At 39.5% G+C, this 22516-nt stretch overlaps 1 protein-coding gene across 5 annotated transcripts in view; it reads left to right on the top strand.

Annotated features, from left to right (window-relative positions):
• Positions 1-22516, top strand: part of PIR (pirin) — a 109293-nt gene that overhangs the window by 73684 nt on the left and 13093 nt on the right. For all 5 annotated transcript variants that reach the window (XM_016943453.3, XM_016943450.3, XM_063804490.1 and 2 more), the window contains one exon: positions 12946-12990. In XM_016943453.3, coding sequence (XP_016798942.2) covers positions 12946-12990 — 45 coding nt within the window. The remainder of the gene's footprint in view (positions 1-12945; positions 12991-22516) is intronic.

The raw sequence follows: 22516 nt of genomic DNA, 5'->3' as shown, positions 1-22516 counted from the left end.
TCTATGCATGCTTAGTTTTAAAAGACATTGTCAGGTTGCAATCCAAAGAGGCGGTCACACTTTCTATTAGCAGCATATAGAATACCAGTTTCTCCACAATCCCACTAGCAGGAAGTGTATGGTTCATGTTCATTTTTGCTCTGCTCTCAGACATCACCTTATATTGCCTCCTGAGAGAATGTATATCTGTCAGTTTCCAAAGCTGTATTTGCATTTTATTTTGTCATCATGAATTTTAAACCTGAGATTTGTTTTCAATCATGTTTTGTTGTTGTTGTTGTTGTCGTTGTTGTTGTTTTGAGATGATGTCTTGCTCTGTCGCCCAGGCTGAAGTGCAGTGGTGTGATCGCGGCTCACTGCAACCTCTGCCTCCCAGGTTCAAGTGATTCTCCTGCCTCAGCCTCCCGAGTACCTGAGACTACAGGTGCATGCCACCATGCCTGGCTAATTTTTCTATTTTTAGTAGCGACGGGGCTTGACCATGTTGCCCAGGCTGGTCTTGAACTCCTGACCTCAGGTGATCCGCCCACCTCGGCCTCCCAAATTTGGGATTACAGGTGTGAGCCACTGCGCCCAGCCTCAAACACTTTTTTTTTTTTGACACGGAGTTTAGCTCTTGTCGCCCCGGCTGGAGTGCAATGGCATGATCTCGGCTCACTGCAACCTCTGCCTCCCGGGTTCAAGCGATTCTCCTGCCTCAGTCTCCTGAGTAGCTGGGATTACAGGCACCCACCACCACGCCCAACTATTTTTTGTATTTTTAGTTGAGATGGGGTTTCACCATGTTGGCCAGGCTGGTCTCAAACTCCTGACCTCAGGTAATCCATCCACCTCGGCCTCCCAAAGTGCTGGGATTACAGGCATGAACTACCACACCCGGCCTCAAAAACATTTTTATAGGGATACAACAGGAAATAGCTTAGAATTGCACATTTAGCATTGAGCGTCTGTAAACCCACTTTAAACAAGTGCGTTATGAACCCAGCTATGAAGCAAAAGATCCTTTCTTTTCCAATACATCACTTTTAGTTATAGTGTTCTCTCTTTCTCAGTCTGTCTGTCTGTATCTCTCTCTCTCCCTCCCTCCCCTATCTCTCTCTCTGTCTTACACACACACACACACACACACACACACACACACACACACACACACAGACTTATCCATGCTTCCACTGCATTAGGTGACAAATACAAAGTTTGAGGCTTCTCTGTTTAGTGCCTAACAATTAATTCGAGTATTATAAAGCACTCATTATTTGCAGCTTTGATAGTCCTGGCTGCCTGTCATCAGACATACTGGATGGTAAAATTATGCTGTATAAATTTTATTATGAAGTAATTCAAATCAAGGTCACCATTTGTCTTTTTTTTTTTCCACCTTTCCAGGTCAAATTCCATCATAAACTCCAAGGACTGTCTAAATTCTTTTTATTTGGGTGCTTTGTTGTATCAAATATTTCGTGAAATGTGTAGGCCATTGGCTGGGTCCTGGACATGTTTTGTTTATAATGTTTTGATTGTTTTGTTACTCATGGTAAAGGGATTTGACATGGATGTCTGGATTATGTTTGGCTTTTGGCATAAGCTTTGCAGTCTAACTAATTTAATGTTGACTTGGTTTTATCATTAACAGACTAATTGGATAGCAATAGAAGCATACACTGCTACCATCCTCTCCCTGATACTGGGAAAATGCATATATTCCAAGGGAAATCCAGTTAAGGGAGACTGAAAACGTTTCTCATGAATCAGACTAGGTTTTATCTGAGTTCCTTCCCATAAATACTATTTGAATCGATTTTTACCATCTCTTTATTTCCTTCAGGCTAGGCACGTTTCTCTTGGGTTGTGCTAATCTTGCAGAAAACAGATGTTTCATGCAGTGATGATTTGGAAGGCAGTTGATATCAGGAATTGAGCTGGACGGTGCATCACTTACAAAGAATCTAATTTGTCGAGTTTCTGACAGTACCAGATTCCTTTCACATTGGCCACACGTTTTTCATATTAGATCTTGGCTAAAATACGAGTAAGTAGTTTTTTAATGGTGACTTTTACCATTTCTTGCAAGGCACAAGGCAATCTGACTTTCCTTTTGCTGTAAACTGATTTACACATAACACTGTTTGTTACCATTAATTATGAAGGACATAAATCTATATTTCTAGGAAAATATCAGTCTTTTCCAAGAAACATGTGCCTTCTTGTCCTCATGTCCCCCTTGTCTTCTGACTGACTGTATCACAGTTTGGCCCTCAACAGCCACTCTGTTTATTTTCCTCATTTCCTTTTACAGCACCTTTGCCTCTAGATACTTAAAGGCAGGATCTGGAATGTTAAAAATGGAGAGCTGTTATGGAAAAAACTTGATTTTATGAACCTTTTTGCTTTTCCTCACCTTATAACTTTTCCTTTACAGTATATGTAGATCAATAAACAAAATTTATTTAGAAACCATATAGTCTACCCCTCTGTGGTAGGCAAAATAACGTCCCCCCAAAGATGTCCACGTCCCAGTTTCCAGAATCTGTGTATATGTTATGTTCCATGGCAAAAACGACTTTGCAGATGTGACTAAGTTAATGCTGCTGAGATGGGGAGATTAGCCTGGATGATGCAGGTGGACCCCGTGTCATAAATGAGAATCTAAATAAGAGAAACAGGGAGACAGGGAGTCAGAGTTAGAGAAGGACATATGACAATAGAAGCAGAGGTCAGAGTGATGTGATTACTGGTTTTGAAAATGGAAGGGCCCACAAGCCAAGGATTAGTGGCAACCTCTAGAAGTTGAAAAAGGCAAGAAAACAAATGTCCCCCTACAGCCTCCAGGAAGAATAGAGTCCTGCTTGATTTTAGACCTATGAGGCTCATTTTGGGGCTTCTGACCTCAAGAACTGTAAGATAAAAATTTTTGTTACTTTAAAGCACTAAGTTTTAGAGTAATTTGTTATAGCAGCAATAGGAAACTGATACACCAATATATTTTTGCTTCTGTGTTTACGGGGAAAAAAAAGGAAAGGAGCTACATCTTCCTTGATTAAAAAGTAGATTTTAATGCCATACATACAGTAGCTACTTGGTAAGTCACATTAGTATACATTTAAATAAATCTTATTGTATTAATTATCTATATGCTGCATAACAAATTACCCCCAAAACTTTGTGCCTTAGAACAACATGTATTGTCTTGCAATGTCTCTCAACTTAGCTGTGTACTGTTACAAGGCCACGATCAAAGTGTCAGCTGGGGGCTGGGTGCTGCGGCTCACACCTGTAATCTTAATACTTTGGTAGGCTGAGGTGGGCAGATCACTCAAGGCCAAAAGTTTGTGACCAGTCTGGCCAACATGGCAAAACCCCATCTCTACTAAAAATACAAAAATTAGCCAGGCATGGTCGTGCGGGCCTATAGTCCCAGCTACTGGGGGTGGAGGGGGGCGGGGGTTGGCTGAGGCATGAGAATTGCTTGAACCTGGGAGGTGGAGGTTGCAGTGAGCCAAGATCACCCACTTCACTCCAGCCTGGGTGGCAGAGCTAGACTCTGTCTCAGAAAAAAATAAATAAATAAAGTGTCATCTGGGACTGTGGTCATCTCAAGGCTTGACTGGGAAGGATGTGCTTCCAAGCTCACACTCATGTGGTTGCTGGCAGCATTCAGTTCCTCAAGGGTTGCTGGCTAGAGTCTGCTCTCTATTTTTGGCCACATGGGGCTCTATATAGGGCAACTCACAACATGGCCTCTGAGTTCATCAGAAGGCACAAAGATGAGCAAGATGGAAGCCAGAGACTTTATGTAACCTAATCTCAGAAGTGACATTGCATCAGTTTTGCTATATTCTACTGGTTAGACGCAAGACTCTAGCCACAGCCCATACTCAGAGAGAGGGAATTACATAGGGCAATACGGGAGGCAGGATCAGGCAGACGTCTTAGAGTCGACCTCCACACTTATGATCTTAGTTGGAAGTACCACACATTTTTCCATATGGTCAATGACTCGAAAACAAGTAGTGATTTTTTTTCTCTCTCTCATTTGTGACTTTTAAAAATGACTGGAGTAAACCTCGAAAAATGCATAGTGATTTTTTCCACAGGCTTCTTGCCTGTTTTTTCATAGTCTTTCCCTACTTTTAAGGAGAATGCCCCAAACATGAATGATTCATGTAGAATTTTACATTTTGAGTCTTTTCATAGAACACAAAAGCCGATTTAATTCATGAGTAATTTTTTTGCAGAGCTCTCTACTTCCCAGCAGTATATTAGACTATTCAATCACAGTTCCCTTCATACTTAGAATATATACGTAACAGTTATGGATGTAAATCTATAGGTCTTCAGAACAGTGATTAACGTGAATCAGAGCCTGAAATATCAAATTATTCAGGAAGAAGTTTAACATCATTTTCCTTTGACTGGATTGTCTTTTTCATATTGATTTGTAAGAGCTCTTTATATATTCTGAATACTAGTCATTGTCAGTTATTTGTATTGCAAATGTCTTTCCTGCCTTTTTTTTTAACCTTTCTATACTATGTTTCTCTATTTTAATAAGTAAAAATGCCTTAAATGTATCAATTGGCTCCTTAATGATTAGTGCTTTCTGTGGCTTCTTTAATCATCTTTCCCTAACTCAAGATCATAAAAATGTACTCTCTACTATAAGTGCTTTGTTGTTTTGCCTTTCATATTGATACATTTATTTCACCTGGAATGGTTTTTTTAATTATTTTTTAAATTGACTGATAAAATTGTATGTATTTATCTTGTACAACTTGATGTTTTGAAGTATTTATACACTGTGGAATGACTGAATTTAACTAATTAACATACATTACCTCACATAGTTATCATTTTTGTGATAAGAACACTTTATATTCCCTCTCTTAGCATTTTTCAAGAATACAATACATTGTTATTAACTGTAGTCACCATGTTATACAATAGATCTCTTGAACTTATTTCTACTATTTAACTGAAATTTTGTATCCTTTGATGAAATTGGTTTTCATGTATGGTAAGATACAATTACATTTTTTAAAACATGGTTTGAAACAGAGGAAAAAATGGCAAAAATCCATGATGGAGAATGCCATGAACATTTTAAGGGGTTCACAGTTCACTGAATCATCATATAGTAATAACAATCATTATAGCTAACATTTATTAAATGCCTACTCTTTGCCAGAAACTGCTCTAAGAACCTTCCCTATCCTAAGAATTAACACCTGTAATCCTCACGACCCTGTGAGGTAAGGATTATGATTACCTCATTTTTCAGATGAGGAAACTGAGGTACAAAGAGATTAAGTAACTTACTCAATATCAATTAGTTAGTGAGTAATGGGACTGAGTTTCTGCTAGGACTCTTAACTGCCATCTTGTCCTGCACCAAACAAAAACATGGACCTTTAGTGAACAGTACTCTATTAGTAGTGTCTTGGGCATATTGGTAAATAAATCCAAGATTTTGCACATAGGTTAGAAAAACGACTATTCTTGAAAATTTTAAATGAGTAATATCATCTCATTGTGTTGTGTTTTTCTGTTATGTCACCTTTAGGAGAAAACAGATTAAATTGATGATCAATGTAAACTAAAAACCTATTCTAAGAATTTAAATATGTTTCAATTTTGGCAGGGGTGTATTTTTTTCATATTTTACAGGGGCTTTTAAAAAATATTTTTCTCAGGCTGGGCATGGTGGCTCACACTTGTAATCCACGCACTTTGGGTGACTGAGGCCAGGAGTTCGAGACAAGCCTAGGCAACAAAGTGAGACTCTGTCTGTAATTTTAAAAAAAGGCCTCTTTCTCTTAAAAACAGTTAGGTGTCCAAATACATCCTGAAGTAATCTTAGGGTTATTTATGACATTCCCTGCTAATTTCAGGTTTCTATTATTTTTTGAACATGTATTTAATCCTTAAAGTTCTGTATATTTCAGATCTTAATAGTCTATAAACGTGGCTTCAATCTAAGTTCGAATGCCTAAACTAGTTTCTGTTTTAGAGTGCTAAAATAGAATTTTATGATTATGTCTACATTATTTGAATTATTTTCTGATTTTTTTTCTGAGCAATTAAAAATCAGTTGTGAATACTGTGTGTCTGAAGAGGAGACAAGTTCTGTTCAAATAAAACCAAGAAATAGTAGTAGCATATATTACTTTAGTTAAAAACTTTATTAAATGTCTTGATGAGAAAACCTCAATGCATCATTGTGCACTTAGTCTCTAAAGAGCAGGATACAATTATTATGTGTCGATTTTAAACTTTTTTTAAAGAACAGGATAAACTTCTAGGGCATTCTAATACATTTGTAGTACTATTGTATTAGCAAGAAAATAATCAGCAGGGTTTGCCCTCCAGCGGGCTAGGCTTCATTCTGGGCATGCAGAAGGCTGTATTCTGAGTTTACATTCTAAAGAGCTTATATTGCTTATATATTTCTCATTCAAAATGTTAAATTTCATTTATTTCTTAGCTTTCCTGTTAGCTTCTGATGCAATGAGTGTTCAGTATTATGAATGTGGACCAAACCATAAGACAGGGTTCTCCTATAGGCTACAATTGTGCTTACTTAAAATACGGGATCCTGAGGGATGGCTCTTAATGTTATATGCCCATGGCTTATAAACAGCCTGTAGTATGATCGTTCTATAATGTATAAAGTGCATTCTGAGTCTATTTTATTCTGGAAAACTAATTGTCTCAAGTGTTTTGATGTGTATACCATTTTGTTATATAGTTTGGCATTTTATTATTGGTGTCACTCATCAAATTTGGTAAAACGGGCATTCTCATTTTTTTCCAATGGAATTCTCACAAGTTCAGGTAATAACCTATCTCTTTCTCAGATTGTGGAGTTACAAAGTTGACATTTCTTTATCTTGCTGTTTATATTCAGTTATAAGATGGGGGTTAAATGCCTATTCTTGGCAAGCTAGTAGATCTTACGGTGAGCTGTCACTTGCTGTATGATCAGACAACCCAACTTATGTCACCAATTCTAGTCTGCAGTGTTTGGTGGGACACAGACAGCATCCTTAATGCCATGAGGTTCTTGATGAGGACGTTTTGGGAGACGTCGCAAAAATGTAGACTTCTTTTGGGAAATGATGACCCTGCTGAGCTTTGCTCCGCAGTCGAAGAGACTAATTGGCTTGGTGTGAGGGGGGTGCAGCAGGGAGCTTAGGGCCATCTCCATAGCAACGACCCTTCTCTGGCCTGGGTCACAGCCTCATCAGAATTGTGTAATGTCTCCACATGCACAGATTTGAAGGAAAGTGGAAAAAGAAGAAAGGGGCAGGAAAATGAACTGATATTTGTTAAATACCTCCTAAGTGCCTGGCATTGTGTAGAGAAGATTAAAAACATATAACACACATATGTATGTACAGATGTATAAGGACATTTATATATGTTTATACAGACATACAATAGAAACAGTATGTTTGATGTTTCCTCATTAGACTGTGTTCATCACAACAGCTCTGTGTTATACGTATTCATTCCTTATTTTACAAACCAGCAAACAGGCTTGAAGAGATGAAGAGTCTGGTCCTAGATCTCCCTGAGGGTGATGCACTGATGTTGAAACAGGAACTTTCTGCCTGTAATGGTGTGTGCTCATTTTTGTTGCTGTTTCATGGTTGCTTAGTTGGTTTGTTTTCCGTGGTTCTCCACAAAGCCTCCTTTAAGGTTTGCTGCTGCGCTTTGTTTCCCCACTCCCCAAGAGAGAGTTGCATGGATAGAATTAAATATGGAGGCGGGGCAGGCAGAGAGGCCATGATACTGGAGAAATGTAGGACCATATTGAGAAGAGTTTGTCTGTCAGAAGTTTGGGCTTGTCCTGGGAGAACAGGGAGCCATTGAAGGATTTTAAGTGGAGATTCTAAAAAGGTGCAATTTACGCGTGTAGAAAATGGATTGGCAGCAACCAGTTAGGGGACTTTTTTTCACCTGTATGGTTTTTATCTTAAAGAAAAGATAGTTATGAAATAAGTATGGCAAACATATATGTTCATTATTTCATCCTTTGTGCTCTTCTGAATTAAAAATTAAAGTATTGAAGATAAATGAAAATTCTCTAAATCTGGGAGGGACAGGGATTAGCAAACAATTCAGTCTAACGAAGAAACATCAAATAAACCCAAACTGAGAGGCATTCTATAAAATAACTGGTCTGTACTTTTAATGAAAGAAAAAGACTGAGGAACTGTTTCAAATGAAAGAAGATTAGACATGACAACTAAGTGCAGCGTGTGATCGCAGGTTGGGTCCTGGCCTAGAAATTTATTTCTCCTTTTCCATAAAAAGCATTACTCAGATGACTGACACAATTTGAATATCCGTACATAGATAGTAGCATTGTATCAATGTTAATTTCATAATTTCCATAAGTGCACTATACTTTTGTAAGAAAATATCTTTGTTTTTAGGAAATACATACTGAAAATTATTTCAAGGTAAAGGGGCTACATGTCTGCAAATTACTCTCAAATAGTTCAGAAAAAAAAAGAATGACATATATTTATAGCAAGAAGAATGATAAAGCATATATGTTAACATGTTAGCTTTGGGGGAATCTAGGTGAATGGTGTACAATAATTCTCTGTAGTATTTTTGCAACTTTTTGATATGTCTGAAATTATTTTAAAATAAAAATTAAAAAGAATTTGGTGGAAGGAGGAGCGGGAGGGAAGAACCAGGCAGGTCTGCCTCTTGTCCTAGGAGGCCAGGGTTGAGGTCCTAGATGAAGGAGTTACCTGCCAAAGCTGATGTGGGGACTTCCGGTGGCGGGGGGGAGGTTGCGGGTATGGGAGGAGGATCTTAGGGACCAGGGTTGCTTTGCGGTCTGGCAATTATGTGATCCAGAGTTTGTGAAGGGTTGCAATCTCTCCTTAGCCCAGTTGCCCTTATCTCTGTTAATGGTGTTGGTGTGTCACCAGGCCGTGTTTTTCTATTTTTTCTGCACATACAGGTGTAAGGAATACTTGTAAGTTCATTGGAATAATGAACTCCAAGACTGAGGCAGAAGGAAAATGACCCGGGTTAAGGCAAGGAATGTAGGCTGAGGAAAGCTCTCACTGGGGACGTTTGCAAGAATTAGGAGCCTCCCTGGAAATGAGAGCAACTGCCACAGAAAATGATTTACATATTTTTTTAAAGTTTTGGGTTTTTAATGTTTGGCTAAAGGAGGTCTGACTTAAAATGCGTTGCTGACTTAACTGTCCTAGGAGGCCAGAACGAAAATGTGACCTCCCTCCCAACTCATTTTATTCATCACTGCCCAAGGGAAGGGAAGAGCTTTTCAGCTGCAAAGAGACAGTAGCTTGCAGACCATATTTGTAGGAGAAAGGAAAATGTAGCAGGGTGTGAACTCTGACAAAGCAATAAAAATTGGGGGATGACATCAATTCTTGGTGCAGGACATAAAAGTGGGAGGAGAGAGGTGAGGGAAGAAAGAAAGATGAGAAGGACCTGAAAATCTGACAAGAGATCTCTTCTGTGGCTGTTGTTAAACATATAGTAAGCATTCATGAAATTTGGCATTTGTTTTCTTTTGCAGCAAGCTGAAGAAACAAAGCTTAGTGGAAATTAAACAAATTAACAGAAGCAAGTGCAGATGGGCATCATGCTAAAAAGAAAGAAAAAAGTAAATTGCCTTCATTTCTATTCCATGCCCTCTAACACTCTGTGCTTTCCAATCAGCAACATGAATTGTGTTATTACTGGCAAAGATGGACACTATATCCTAGCAGAAGACTTTTACAAGGAGTAAAAATATATGAACGCACTTAGTAAATTGACTTAGGCCATTCCTTTAAGCAAATGTTTGGTCCTTCCAGATCATGTAAAAAGATAAAAAAGGAAAAAAAAACAGATCTAGGCAATTATTTGTGGACTAGATTTCTGCTTGGAGGGTGAACAGGAAGCAAAGCAGGTGGAGGAGAAATGAGATTAGAACAATCAAAATGAACTCAAATAAAAGCCTGGTTGAACTATTGAGAGTTTTGAGGTTTTGTCAAATGTGGTAACCACTTTTTAATACCTTTAAACTGTGAATAGAGGATTCGTTGTATAAATTATGACATGTCCTTACAATGGAATGCATGCAGTTTTTCCCAAGGATGAGTTACTTCTCTATGTTTTGACATGGAAAGGTATCCAAAATAGAATATTGAGTTAGTTCTAGTTTTTTTGTTTTGTTTTGTTTTGTTTTTTCCGAGACAGAGTCTTGCTCTGTCGCCCAGGCTGGAGTGCTGTGGCGAGATCTCGGCTCACTGCAACCTCTGCCTCCCAGGTTCAAGCAATTTTCCTGCTTCAGCCTCCCAAGTAGCTGGGATTACAGGCACGTGCCACCACGCCTGGCTAATTTTTGTATTCTTAGTAGAGATGGGGTTTCACCATGTTGGCCAGGCTGGTCTCGAACTCTTGACCTCGTGATCTGCTCGCCTTGGCCCTCCAAAGTGCTGGGATTACAGGCGTGAGTGACCGCGCCCAACCTGAGTTAGTTCTAGTTTTTAAGGAAATAACTTATAGTGCATAAAAGAAAAAAAAAACTGAGAGCACAAATACCAAATTGCTAACAATATTTATGTCAGGGTAGGAATGAAGATTGCAGAAAGATTTTCAGTTTAGATGTCCCACACTTTCATATTCTTAAAATATTTTTAAATTAATGTGTTTTTTTATAATCAGAAAAAATGAAGCTATTGGTGCTCTGAAAAAGAAAAACAATTGTGGCGAAACTTTTGAAAAAGCAGAGAAGAAAGGGGTTTGGTTGTAGAGTATGATTACAAGTCAGGCTAAATAGAAGTAGAAAAGCTCAGCATTCATTAGAAAAGAAAGAAAGAAGTGCTCCAGCAGAGCCAGCCCATCCAGATAAGACATGGGATCTGGCTGTAAATTATTAGTGTGTGTTTTCAGGATCTACCATGGACCTCCCCCTGCCAAAGGTGCACAATTTGCACACCCCGGCTATGCCTTATTCATTTTTGTATCTTCCTCTAAAGTACATGCCCATGGTAGATGTTCAGTAAATGATGGTAGACAAAGCTCGGAAGACTAAATATGAGTGGGTTAAGATGGGAGAAAAACGCCTGTAATCCCAGCACTTTGGGAGGCCGAGGCAGGTGGATCACGAGGTCAGGAGATCGAGACCATCCTGGCTAACATGGTGAAACCCCGTCTCTACTAAAAAATACAAAAAAAAAAAAAAAAAAAAAAAACAGGGCTTGGTGGCGGGCGCCTGTAGTCCCAGCTACTCGGGAGGCTGAGGCAGGAGAATGGTGTGAACCCGGGAGGCGGAGCTTGCAGTGAGCGGAGATCGCACCACTGCACTCCAGCCTCGGCAACAGAGTGAGACTCCGTCTCAAAAAAAAAAAAAAAAAAAAAAAGGGAGAAAAACGAGTAAGCTATGAATAAGTAACATTACTTTCAGAGAGCTTAAACTCATTCTAGTAAAATCTCAGAGAGGAAAAACTGTGAAATAGGGGGATGGGAAAATATTCTCTGGCACTTGCTCATGTGTGTTTGTTTTGCCATCCTTCAGATTTTCTTAGTGAGACTTAATTTATGTTTTCTCAGTTATAGCTTTTCTTTTGTATCCAGTTGAATGTTTCAAGCCATCTGCCATGACAGTCATATCTTTGGAACATATTTTGGCCTCCTTGCTCCTTCTGCACTCGCCTTTGTTTACCCTGTCATCACGCTGACTCCTCCAGAGACTCCAGTGTGGGCTCTGTCCTTCCAGCATTGAACTGTGCCCTGCATTCTCTTTCCAGATCTCCTTTTCCACTGAAGGCACATGGAGGGATATCATGATTCCATTTCGACTGTGCCTTTTCTAGGTTCATATCTCTCAGTGGAAACACAGCATCTCTTCTGAGCCATGGGTACAATATATAAACATCCATGAAAATCAAGTGTTGGTGCTGAGAGTGCAAATAGCCTATTGTGAGTGATTTTGATTTCTTGGCCCCATGGGTCATGGTAGGAATCTGGTGAATTCTATGTACTCTCTTCCCAGAAAAGTGTACACACTTGAAAAACTGTGAACAATTCCAGGGAGTTCACAGGCCATCCTGGAGCCCATTTATATCCCTAAGATTATGTATTCCTGCATCCCTGGAACTGATGCATATTCTATGTTAGGATAGAATAAAAGAAGGAGTTCACTGGAACCAGAATGCAACTAGAATGCACTGGAACTAGAATGCAACTAAGTACAAAAAAGCAGGCCGGGTACGGTGGCTCACACCTGTAATCCCAGCACTTTGGGAGGTCAAGGCGGGCGGATCACCTGAGGTCAGGAGTTTGAGACCAGCCTGGCCAACATAGTGAAACCCCATCTCTACTAAATAATTTTATAAATACAAAAATTAGCCAGATGTGGTGGCGTGTGCCTGTAATCCCAGCTACTAGGAAGGCTGAGGCAGGAGAATCGCTTGAATCTGGGAGGCAGAGATTGCAGTGAGCTGAGATGGCACCACTGCTCTCCAGCTCAAAAAAAAAGCATATTTCTAGCATCAGCTTCACACTTCAGACACACTGGAGGCACAACAAATGGAAGATAAAGCCAGACTGGAGTGTTGCAGTTACTATCATAACATTACAACTGGAAGGAATAGTTTGTTTGGTAATACAGCTTGTAGCCTATAGATACACAGCCAAGTGAATTGTACACTGTACTTTGGGTGCTTCTTAAATATTTGGGACCAAGTCATTTAGGTTTAGGGGTATGTCTGTGTTTGTGTGTGAGAAAGAGAATGAGTGTCAGTGTATATTTTAAACAGTTCACAGAACTTAAATCTTAAAATGTCTATCTAAAGGGAAAAAAAGGATTTCGTCTCCAAATTTATCTTTGTGTTTGTAATACGTATATGTCTTTGTTCCTTTTGGCATTATGGACACTAACATGTTAATGTTGCTGGTCCTTTCCAGGGTGGACAAGCTTCATTTACACGATATCTGGAGATGTGTATATTGGTAAGTTATGGCTGTGTCACTTAGGGCTCAATTGCAATTTAATTTAAACTACTGAAGGGAGAAAAGGTAGGATGACACCATTTTATGTAATTGAATACTATGCCACCTTCTCTCCCGCACTAGCCCTCTCTATATCCCAGCACAGGTATGCCCAGGGCAGGGTGCCTTTCAGCTTACAGAACATTCAGTGAGGGAAGAGAATATGAACACCAGTCATGACACATCCTGTGCACAGATGAAAGTCCAGGCACCATTATGTGTTTTGATACCTCGCTAAGACGTTGGCAACCTCCATACTGATAAAGGGATGGAGCTACAGTGGACTCCAAGGGGAGCAGGAATCTGCCTATCTCCTGGGAGAAGGAAATGGAAGGAGGTGAATTTGCAATGCTAGTTTCCTCTGAGAAAACTCAAAAGTGGCTTTTTTCTCTTCTTCTGAGGGTTGTATATATGTTGCTTGTTGAGTCTAATCAAGAAAAGATGTTTGAGACCTAACCAATGCTCATTTTATAGATGAGGAACGTGAAATCTAAGAAAGTTGTTTAACTTACCAGGGTTACGCATTGGTAGATGTGGGACCAGAATCAAGGTCTCCTCAATCCTGCTCTCCACGCTTCACCCCATACCTTTTGTCCAATGACAATGCAGAGATAGCACCATCTAACTTGTCTTTTCAAGTCTAAATCCCTTAGCGAACCCAGCAGCAGAAGGGACAGAGCGGGTGGGAGAGAGGGGCTTGCAGAGCAGCCTGGTTCCTGCCTGGGTCTCCTCCTCCCCTTCCCATCCTCCTAAAAGCAGCCATGGGTTCCCGTAAAAGGCTCTTGGTAGCACTGGGAGAAAACAGCTATAGCAGATGATGTTGGTACCCCACCCACACCTCTGGGCCCTTACTTCCTGAGTGCCCACTGACCAACTAATAATAGCCAGTATCTGTGTCACTTTGCTTGAAGGCTTTTCTCTGAAACCAATCAGGGCAGCATGAAAGTACTGGAGAATTAACATTCCCAGAAGCTACCTCACCCATCAGGCAGGATAACTCTGAAGCCTGTGTGAAAAGCCATTTACTAGTTTCCCAGTGGGATTACAGCCAAGCCACCTGAGTGTGCTTGATGACATACCCTTCGTTGTCTGTCTTCCCTTTTCTGTCTAACTCTCCTGACTCTGGACTGTTGTTTCCTGAGATCATCTCCCAGATAAATTCCTTATACCAGAATATATGCATCTCCAGTTATACTTCTGAGACAGCCCAGAGAACCAGCCCCTCGTTTTCTCCTCCTCATCCCCACAGACGGTTATGGGTGGTGTGGATGGGGTGGGGCATCTCAAGGTACAGGCCAAGAATCCCCATTTCTGAGACCCTCTGCAGCTGGGTGCTCTCCACCCGCTCCTGCAGGGATGCCAGCACTGCACTTTCTGGGGCCCTAACATGGCCACCTCCTTGGGCAATACACTCCCAGCTCCAGGCAGCTGGCTGACAGATAACATCTGCTCAGGGATAGAAGGCCACACCCAGAGCTATTTAAACCATTCCTTTTATTCTCCAAAAAGGATGTTCAATTGCCTGAAATTATTCTTCTGGAAAATAATTGTAATGCAAACTCATGCATTTTGAATTTATTCCTAATAAAGTACAAATGGGCTTAGTTCCCTTTTCAGTGAATAGCATTTCAATTAGGGGTCAGGAGCAAAATTCATTTAGTTTAGCACTGGAGAAAGTGTGAAAAAAAGTCTTGTAGTAGTATCATAAGTTTATATGTACACAGCTTAAACTATATTAACCATCTGGAAGAGATGATATATCATTTGTTTTTATGATCTTCTGAAAATCCTGAGAAAAACATAGTGCTTTATAAAAATAGAAAAAAACATTTTTATGGATGTAGTGCTCCCGATTTATGATTTCAAGAGCAACAAAATAATCTACACAAATGGAAATGAAGAAAGCACATGAATTTTAAGGTGGTAAGGATAACAGAAATGTTTGTGCAGAATGAGAAAAAGCAGGGAGAAGCAAACTTTCTGTAAAAGGACAGATCACAAATATTTTCATCTTTGCAAGGCATATAGTCTCAGTTGCAACTACTTAGCCCTGCCCGTGTCTCACAGAAGCGGCCACAGATGATACATAAACAAATTGGGTGGCTATTCCAATAAAACTTCATTTATGGTCACTGAAATGTGAATTTCATGTTTTTTCATGTGTCATGAAAGGCTTTTTTTAAGTTTGTTTCAACCATTTATAATAGTGAAAATTTTTCTTAGCCTGTGGGCTCTACCAAAGGTGACAGTTGATTTTGGTTTAAATGAATTGCAGGGAATGAAGGGGAAAGAAATTAACGAGTAATTGCCAAAACCTGTTTTAAGCAGTAGTTAGAGCCTTGTTTCCTGACAGACCTTTAGCCTGAGGAGTTAACAAGTGAAATGCTCTGCAGTTCTCGGGGTAAGAATGACCCACACATCCACTTGTTTTTCTTGAGATGAGGCAGGATTTTCCTGAGTCATTTCTATTTACTGACCTGGTCCCCCCTCGTGACCATGGGCCACAGTGCAAAACATCTGGCAGGGGATGGGTCTGTAGCCTTGGAGCAAAGTTGCATCTGTCTAGAATAAACTGGACTGTGAAGAGAATCCAGCTCACACAACTGGCCTCTTGGGACTGTGCTTTAACCAGTGAGTGGCTGGCTAAATGACCTCATTTGAATTTTATCTCCTTCCCTTCCTCCTACCAACACCCTAATTGGGGGGGCGGTTAATGAGAAAAACAAAAGGGCAAGAACAAATCATCAGGGAAAAAGAAATGACGAAACAGAAATAGCTCTTGAATATGTACTGACTTATAAAATCAATAGAGAAAATCCAGAAAATGTTTTCTGACTTCACTGCCTCAATTTTGTCTTGCTTATAAAACTAGGTTGGCACCAACGAACCACAGATGGCAGGAAGTGATAAGCAAGGAATTGTCTTTTTCGAAATGTCAAACATGTTCAGTTGAAGTAGATGTAATGAATATATATATACTTGGTGTATCGGGCTGGAATAAATGGGCTGCAACTTGGGTTGAGGAAATAATCTGAGGAGACTGCATAAAATGGAAATTTAGGAGGGCTATTAAAATATTAACTGATTACAGGAAGTGCTTAAAAGACATTGATAAATTTAGTTTGACTACAAACAGGTGGAGTTTTGAACATTAGAAAATGCTCCACAGCCGGGCATGGTGGTTCACGCCTGTAATCCCAGCACTTTGGGAGGCTGAGGCAGGCAGATCACTTGAGGCTGGGAGTTTGAGACCAGCCTGGCCAACATGGTGAAACCCCTGTCTCCAGTAAAAATACAAAAATTAGCCGGGTGTGGTGATGCACGCCTGTAATTCCAGCTACACGGGAGGCTGAGGCAGGAGAATCACTTGAACCCGGAGAGCAGAGTTTCAGTGATCCGAGACTGTGCCACTGCATTCCAGCCTAGGCAACAGAGCGGGACTCTTGTCTAAAAAAAAGAAAAAAAAAAAAGAAAATTCTGGATGTTTAACTAGTTGTCAAAGTAAGTCAGTCATTTTAAAGGTAAAGGTAAGTATTGTGAGGCTATGTAATTGTCCTCTAATGACACCCTGAAGAAAAAGAGTTAACAGAGCTAAAATAAGACTAGTAGAATTCTCATTTTCTTATTCAAAGAAAGTATTCATTTGAGACTCATCTGAAAGTACTCACTTTATGCTTTTCAAGGATCTTCTTAATTTTTAATATATTTGCTTTTTCCAACAATGAAGAGCCTTCTAAACTGACTATTGAATAGTAATTTTAAAAAGTGTGCAATAGAGGGAGAGACCTTTGACAACAATCTTTTGCTAAGGCAAAAAGTTCTCTGACCAGCCCACAGCTGGAATCTGTGTATCATATGATAAAAAAAAAAAGTCAAAAGAAAATAAAAAATACATTGTCAGAAAACCAGTAGATCCCACAGATACTAGTACCAAATCTCTTCCCTGCAGCTGTGCTGAAAATTACTTTACACATTAACGCAGAGATCAAAAGGATAGAAAAGTTTACATCCTGTATCCTTGTAGCTTGGTACAGTTTATCAGCTTGAATTCTAGTCCCCTAGAAGGCCTGATATCAAGTATACTGTTGGTGCTTAGAAAATATTTAGAAATCTAAAAACATTTGTCTGTGTTTAGTGAAATGAACTGGCTTACAAAGGCAGTAAAATGTTTTGAATTCATTTAAATAACTAATGATTCACGCTTAGTTTGTGCTAACGTTTTGAGCACAAACTTCTGTGCTCTGGTTTTGGGTGATATTAAGCAGTTTGAAACGGGCTCTGGATCTTGCAGTAAAGGCGGGGAAACGCAAATGTGCACCAGCAGGCCTCATAATTGACCTCCACTTATCCAACTAACTGAATTGCCCAGTGCTCTTCATTCTATGGTGAATACTTTGAGGAAGGTGCTTGAACACCCAGGATGATCCGCTCCTCCCTGGTCTGCCTGCTCATAGCTGCTCCCATCAGCTGAGTTGTAGTGGACTTAAAGGCACCTATGTTTGTTCTCAGTCCATTTATGCTAGTTGCACCAATAATTGAAATTATGTAATTTAATTAAACAGTTGTAAATTAATTAAATAAATGTGAAAAGAGAGTTGGTATTTCCAGAACAACTAAGGCAGATGCTTTGTAAAAGTGAATTGCTAAAGGAAATGCCTTTGACACGGAAAGACAAACATCACATGTTCTCAGTTCTTTGTGGGATCTAAAGATCAAAACAATATGAACTCATGAACATAGAGAGTAGAAAGAAGGTTACCATGAGTTCATGAGGCTGGGAATGGTAGTTGGGGGCTGGGCGGGGGAGGTTGGGATGGTTAATGGGTACAAAAAAATAGAAAGAATGAATAAGATCTACTATTTTACAACAGGGTGACTATAGTGAATAATAACTTAATTGCAAATTTTAAAATAACTACAAGAGTGTAATTGGATTGTTTGTAACACAAAGTATAAATGCTTGAGGGGATGGATACTCCCCATGCTCCATGATGTGATTATTCTGCATTGCATGCCTGAATCAAAACATCTCATATACCCCATAAATATATACACCTACTATGTACCCACAAAAATTAAAAATTTAATAATAAGAAAATGCCTTTGAATTTGTGAAAGATTTGGGGAAACTCTAATAATCTAATGGGTGGTGCATTATGGGTATGCTTTTAAAAGAAAATGCTTCAATCAAGTCAGTAAACCCACCTTAACTGTATTTCTTTCTTTCTTTTTTTGCATTCAAGCACTCCTCCCACCTGTCTCCTGAGTAGCTGGGATGACAGGTGTGCACCACCACACCTAAAAATGTTTTGTACAGACAGGGTCTCCCTATGTTGCCCAGGCTGGTCTTGAACTCCTGGGCTCAAGCAATCCTCCTGCCTTGGCCTCCCAAATTGCTACAGGAGTATTTCTAAACATTTACAAACAAATGCACATTTATGCTTTCATTTAAAATAAAATGTTTGAAGCAGTTTGACTGTCTTTTTCAATTAACAATCTCAATTGCATCAGATAAGAAGGCTTCAACTATACATATAAAATTGATAATATCAAACCTATGATAGAAGTACTAGAGTGTATGGAACAGAGAATAAATAGGACAGCAATTCTTATAAATAGAAAAAAAGGAAAAGAAAAATTGGCATTTGCAGAAAAGTTGTACAGCAATTAATCAGACACTGAAGATGCAGCACTAACTTTACAATAGGTTTTGAAGTATTTCGCCCTTTTATGACTATTTAGGCAAAAAAATTGCAATTAAATTGTTTTCAGTTAATTTTTTCCTTAACTGTGCTATTAGATTTAACATTCTTGGCAGTGATTCCCAGTGGAAACTATTTGTTATCTGACTTGGCTCTATTTATCATTGAAAGTAGTCAGAAACAATAAGATATATATTTTGAGACTTATTTTAGGTTCAGGAGATAACCAGATGGGCGAATAACATAAAAATGATCTGGAAATAAAGATAGAATCAATCTTTGCTTTCTGTGACCGTGACCCTGTTTTAAACATTTCATGTAATAATACAGAAGCTAAAAGTACACTTGCAGTTATTATTAACCTGGAACCCTGACTCCAGTGTCTATAAGAAAGGTTTACCTTGGTTAGGCGCAGTGGCTCATGCCTGTAATCCCAGCACTTGGGGAGACTGAGATGGGAGGATTGCTTGAGCCTAGGAGTTTGAGACCAGCCTGGGCAACATGATAAGATCCTGCCTCTACCAAAAAAAATTTTTTTAATTAGCTAGGCATGGTAGTGCATGCCTGTGGTCCCAGCTACTTGGGAGGTTGAGGTGGGAGGATCACTTAAGCCCCAGAGGTTGAGGCTGCAGTGAGCTGTGATTACACCACTGCACTTCACACTTGGCAACAGAGTAAGACTCTGTCTCAAAAGAAAATAAATAAATAAAAATAAAGATTTACAGCAGGGCGCGGTGGCTCACACCTGTAATCCCAGCACTTTGGGAGATCGAGGGGGGCAGATCACGAGGTCAGGAGATCAAGACCATCCTGGCTAACATGGTGAAACCCCATCTCTATTAAAAATACAAAAAATTAGCCGGGCTTGGTGGCACATGCCTGTAGTCCCAGCTACTCAGGAGGCTGAGGCAGAATAATCGCGGGAGGCAGAGGTTGCAGTGAGCTGAGATTGAGCCACTGCGCTCCAGTCTGGGCAACACAGAGAGACTCCGTCTCAAAAATAAATAAATAAATAAATAAATAAATAAATAAATAAATAAATAAATAAATATTTACCTTAGAGTGGAGCATTTCAAATGACCTCTTTAGTATCAACACTGAGATTGCAAAGAGAATGGGCAGAAATTGCATCCCACATACAATTAGAGTTAGAGCCCCTTAGACAAGCTAAACTTTTTGTTGCTGAATTAAGATTTCCTCACAGACCAATGAACACCATAGTCAAGCAAGCTCCCCTGATAGGGGGTGCAGAGAAATACCAATTCAGCATTATTTTTGAGCACTCTTTTGCCAGCTCACTCCATTAAAACATAGCGAAGGGGTTTATAAACTGTTTTGGTATATGTATCACGAAACATCCTACATGACAAAATTATGGGCCAGGAGTGGACCACGTGGGTAATGGGTGTTATACATGAATTAGTTGAAGATAAAGACATGTTTCATTGCTCCCAGGGGATCTCAGTAAAGCACACTTAATGAAATGCTGCTCTGTATCACAGTTAAAAATATTACTCAACTCTAAATGAGATTTTTTTTAAACTCCCAGACCTCTCTTTTATTGCCAAATCCCTGCATAAGTGGAAAATCAATGGAGTTCTATCATTTGTTTCCATGACGTTTGTTGACCTAAATCTTTGATGGAGGAGAAACCTTTAGTATTATGCTGGGGCTGGCTCTTGCTAGCTTGCAGGAGCTGATTGTGTGCCTTCCCTGGCCTCACATTAGTAGGTTGAAATTGGCCACAGTGGGAGTATTTACACCACAGATATTGGCACACACTACGGGAATCAGGTTAGTTCTCCCCTTTACTCCTGAAAGCCAACTGTTAAACATTATCCATCACACTACTTCCTCTGGGACAGAAGTTGTTAATCTTTTTACTGCCATGGACCTTTCTGACATCTGCGAAGCCTCCTGCCTCCTCAAATAATGTTTTTAAAGTCAGTACAGTTATGAAAATGTTAAAAGAACAGGTTTCGGATATAGCTATATGTGTGCTTCTTTAATGACATTTGACATAACATGATCTAGTAGCAGGCCTGCTCTAAATTTTAAGTAATAATTAACATAAACTATATTTTGAGATATCTACAAAACCATAATGTGATATGAAAATATCTATGATTTCTGCTGGAGACAAAGTCATCAGCCCAGCTAATACTACTGTGGCTTGTTGGCTACATTCATGATTGAAGGAGAAGATACGTTTCAATTTAGGTGTTAGTGAAAGTAAACATGTAATTTATCTCCTATCAAAGTCCACCCATGCCCTGAATTGTATCCATAGACCCCCCTTGGGAGGACATTAACTCCACGTTAAGAACTCCTGCTCTGTTAGAATCCTATTTCATGTTTGCAAGCATCAGAATGAACCCTGCTGCCTCATATTGGTTATTTCCAAAGTGGAGGTGAGAAGGTCTTCTCTAGAAAATATAGTTGTTTGGACTCCAACCAATATGTCCAAAATCCACAAATTATGTTTCTGTTTACATAATAATTGCTCAAGCTATTGTTTTCATTTAAATAAGCATTTCCTTATTGATTATTCAGCTCCAACTTGTCACATGAATGCCCTTATTTACATCCCAAAAGGGCATGCAGGTGTATCTCCCAAGACATTTTATGGGCTGCTCATTCAATTTGAAACCTTCTCTCTCCTGCCCATTAACATATCAGGGTTTTTCCCAACTGCAAGACCTAATCCAAATCTCACCCCCTCTCTACAGCCTTCTGTGGTGCACTTTGGCCTCTCCAGTCTGTAGCCTTCTCTTGCAGAACCACTCTTGCAATCTTCAAGTCACTACATTCTTCTGCTCCTAGTGAGAATCATGTTAGAATTTTCTCTCTCCAACTGTTGCCAAATCCTTTAGATTTCTTTTTCAACTCCACCTGTCAAATCCATCCCTATCTTTCTGTTGCCACTTTCTCAATTCAGAGTGTAATTCATTTTCACTTAGACTGTTACAGCAAACTCCTAACAGGTCATCCTAACTTCAGTGTTGTCCCCTCCAATTCACTCCACATTCTGCCATCAGAGTCATTTCTCCAAGACACAGATCTGGTAATTTCACACACACACACACATACACACACACACACACACACACACACCCTCCTCAAGGGCTGTCAATTTTATACAGATAAACATGGGTTTAAAGGCTTTCCCTGATCTGAAGACAGCTTACATTTCCATCGTTCTTCCCAAAAGACTGTTCCAAGAATGGTAGAATTTTCACTGCAATCTTTTCTCTTGTCTAGAATGCCCTTTTCCCCAGATTTCCCTCTTGTGGTTTATCTAATCCTACAGAGCTCTGTTCAAGTCTTACCTCCTCCACAACAAATATCTGTGGTCCCTAGACCTGCACAAGCCCCCATCACCCCTGTTCTCTTATTGAACTTTGCTTATGAATTTATCGTTGCCTTTAAGAGACACTTTCATTTGTATTATTTTATTTGTAAACCTCAGTATAGAAGAGATGGAAATGTATCTGTCCTGAATATTCCCACAACATTTAGAACAGGGTCTTTTTTTAATACTTCAAGTTCTAGGGTACATGTGCACAACATGCAGGTTTGTTACATAGGTATACATGTGCCATGTTGGTGTGCTGCACCGATTAACTCATCATTTACATTAGGTATATCTCCTAATGCTATCCCTCCCCCCTACCCCCACCCAAGGGTCTTATTCAGAGTTCAATAGCTATTATTCAATAGCTGTCCAACTTACTTATTTTTCAGTTGAATTATTCTCTGATTATTTTGTGTGTATAGATTTAGTT

Source organism: Pan troglodytes, chromosome X, assembly GCF_028858775.2.
Source record: "Pan troglodytes isolate AG18354 chromosome X, NHGRI_mPanTro3-v2.0_pri, whole genome shotgun sequence".
NCBI lineage: Eukaryota > Metazoa > Chordata > Mammalia > Primates > Hominidae > Pan > Pan troglodytes.
Note: the sequence above shows the minus strand (reverse complement) of the source record. Positions and strands in the feature narration are given on the sequence as shown.